This window comes from Hippocampus comes, unplaced genomic scaffold (genome assembly GCF_001891065.2).
Source record: "Hippocampus comes isolate QL1 unplaced genomic scaffold, H_comes_QL1_v1.1 scaffold178, whole genome shotgun sequence".
In the NCBI taxonomy this organism is placed as follows: Eukaryota; Metazoa; Chordata; class Actinopteri; order Syngnathiformes; family Syngnathidae; genus Hippocampus; species Hippocampus comes.
The window spans coordinates 266,931-269,204 of NW_017807733.1; the positions used below are offsets into that span (position 1 = coordinate 266,931).

Below are 2,274 nucleotides of genomic sequence, written 5' to 3' on the forward strand. Positions count from 1 at the left end.
ACAGTACGTGTTGTGATGAGTCGTCTTCTGTTTTTTTTTTTTTTTTGCTGTGAACCACGGTCTCTTGTGGTTGTCACGGCCTCGAAACACCTCAACGCACTAAACATATATTTATTTATTTAAAAAAAAGTCAGCGAGAGAGAAGCCCGGCCCGACCCGAACCCGAAGCAATGATTGACATTTTAGGCCCGACCTGACCCGGGCTCGGACTTAAGATCTTACCTCTAGCTGTGAGAAGATCTTACCTCGTTTTCAAAGTTTTAATAACTGCCCTCGACCATCCAATCACAAAGTAATACCCTTCATGTAGTTTTTCCTTTTGACTGGTAAAAAGTCCGAAAACCATTTTATTTCCTGTAATTTCCGGACTATCGAGCGCACCTGATTATAAGCTGCACCCACTACATTTTTAGAGGAAAAATTATTTTGTACACACATAAGCTGTACCTGTCTATAAGCTGCAGATGCCCACTTTGCAACATGAGTTATTTGCAGAGAAAGATGGTACACAGAAAACGTTTTCAAAGTTTTAATAACATCATTAACTTTTCTTTCCAAACAGTGCCTGTAACGCAGCAGCCCCACGGCAGTAAAATAGCACTAACACGGCTGGTTAAAAAAAAACAAAAACATTAAAGTCACTGTTCACGAGTAATGCTTTTTTTTTCAGTGAAAAAAATCCTCGCTTGCCGTGACACTCGGTCAACCATTCCTTCATTAGGCTTTCTACCATCCATGCTTTCGGGTCAAGTTTCAGGAGGTGTTTTTCTTTTTCTTTTTTTTTTTTGGCTGTTTGGCTGTTTGGTAATCCTTGGTGGATGCAGTGAAGCCCAAAACACAGGTCTAATGCGCCCTCTCATGGCCGATTGTTTTCAGTGTGTGACAGATGAGAGCGTCTTCCTCCGCATTTGTGTGTGTGTGTGTGTGTGTGTGTGTGTGTGTGTGTGTGTGTGTGTGTGTGTGTGTGTGTGTGTCAACTTGTCTCACGCTTATGTTTTATGCTTGAGCCCCCTGGTGGCCATTAGAAAAGTCGTTTTAAAGGCCGCTTTATTAAATAATCCGCAGGGTTGAAAGCGTGTGACAAAAGTCACGGTTTATAGTCCGGAAATTACAGTATGTCATTAAAAAAAAAAAAAAAAAGAAATAATATTTCTTATTTTGCAATTTTGAATGTTCCTCAGTGGTGATGATAGCAGCTGGTATCTCTGTACCTGATACTCACAGGCCATGTGTTGAATGTTTTTACTTTTCTTGATGATTTACCAAGTATCTCAATGTGTGCACACACATGTCCCACTTTTGTGAGTTCTGTCTGTTACGGACAGCCGAATAAACCTCTTTCTGAAAACAACCCTGGTGTCAGCATGATTTTAATAGAGCCCATTTTTGTTGTGGACGAGGTGAGATGTTCCGTTAAAAAGGTTTGGCTACTGTAGTTTTACATGATACACACTTTTTTTCCTTTTGCATCAACTAAAACAAATTAGTTATACTCTTCTTCAAACTGATGTCTACCAGTAAACAGCAAACATCAGTCCTTGAGTATTGTGCTCTCTGAGTCTTAAAATTGGTAATGCGTCTTTCCTGTGGTTCTTTCTCAGAATGGACTTCGAAGACGAGGATGGAGAAGGACCTAGCAAATTTTCAAGGTGAGGAAAATGAATGCAGCGGTCTTCTCTGACATTCTGTACGTCTCGTTGCAACCTGGTAGACACAGTTAGAACATTGGCTACAATTCAAGTGTTCAGTACTGTATATCTTAACATCATACAGTATGTGCAGCTCTTTTCTTCTCAGTTTTATCCACTAATCTTGTCCTGAAATGTATAAATAAAATCATTAATAAGCTTTAAGATTTAACCAAGAAGACTTGCAGATACACGATGCTTATAAATGGTTTGTCTGATCACTTCATAAATCATTTTGTTTTCATTCATTAAGAGCACAATGATCATCTTTTAATTTCTGGTATGTAACTCAGCTGTCCTAGTGACTTTCAATTGTCTCAGCCTGTTTTCTTCCTCCCCCCCTTTTTGTTCTCGCTTCTAAGTCCATAGGTTGTAAGTGTATTATTTCATCGGTAGAAATCTCCACAGTGGTTTCCTGTCAGGTGAATGATGGTAGTGTAGAGCAGGGGCCCCCAACCTTTTTTGCCCCACGGACCGGTTTATGTCAGACAATATTTTCAGGGACCGGCATTTAAGGTGTGGCGGAAATAATACAACGAAATAATATGGTATGAGCTGCATGAAAATGGTGGCGTTTTCGAAATAT

The 2,274-nt window shown here is 39.8% G+C and overlaps 1 protein-coding gene across 1 annotated transcript in view; it reads left to right on the forward strand.

The window, feature by feature from the left end:
- LOC109508196 (aryl hydrocarbon receptor nuclear translocator 2-like) overlaps positions 1-2,274 on the forward strand; it is a 21,182-nt gene that overhangs the window by 11,114 nt on the left and 7,794 nt on the right. The window contains exon 3 of the mRNA XM_019858075.1: positions 1,602-1,649. Within this exon, the coding sequence (XP_019713634.1) occupies positions 1,602-1,649 (48 nt within the window). The remainder of the gene's footprint in view (positions 1-1,601; positions 1,650-2,274) is intronic.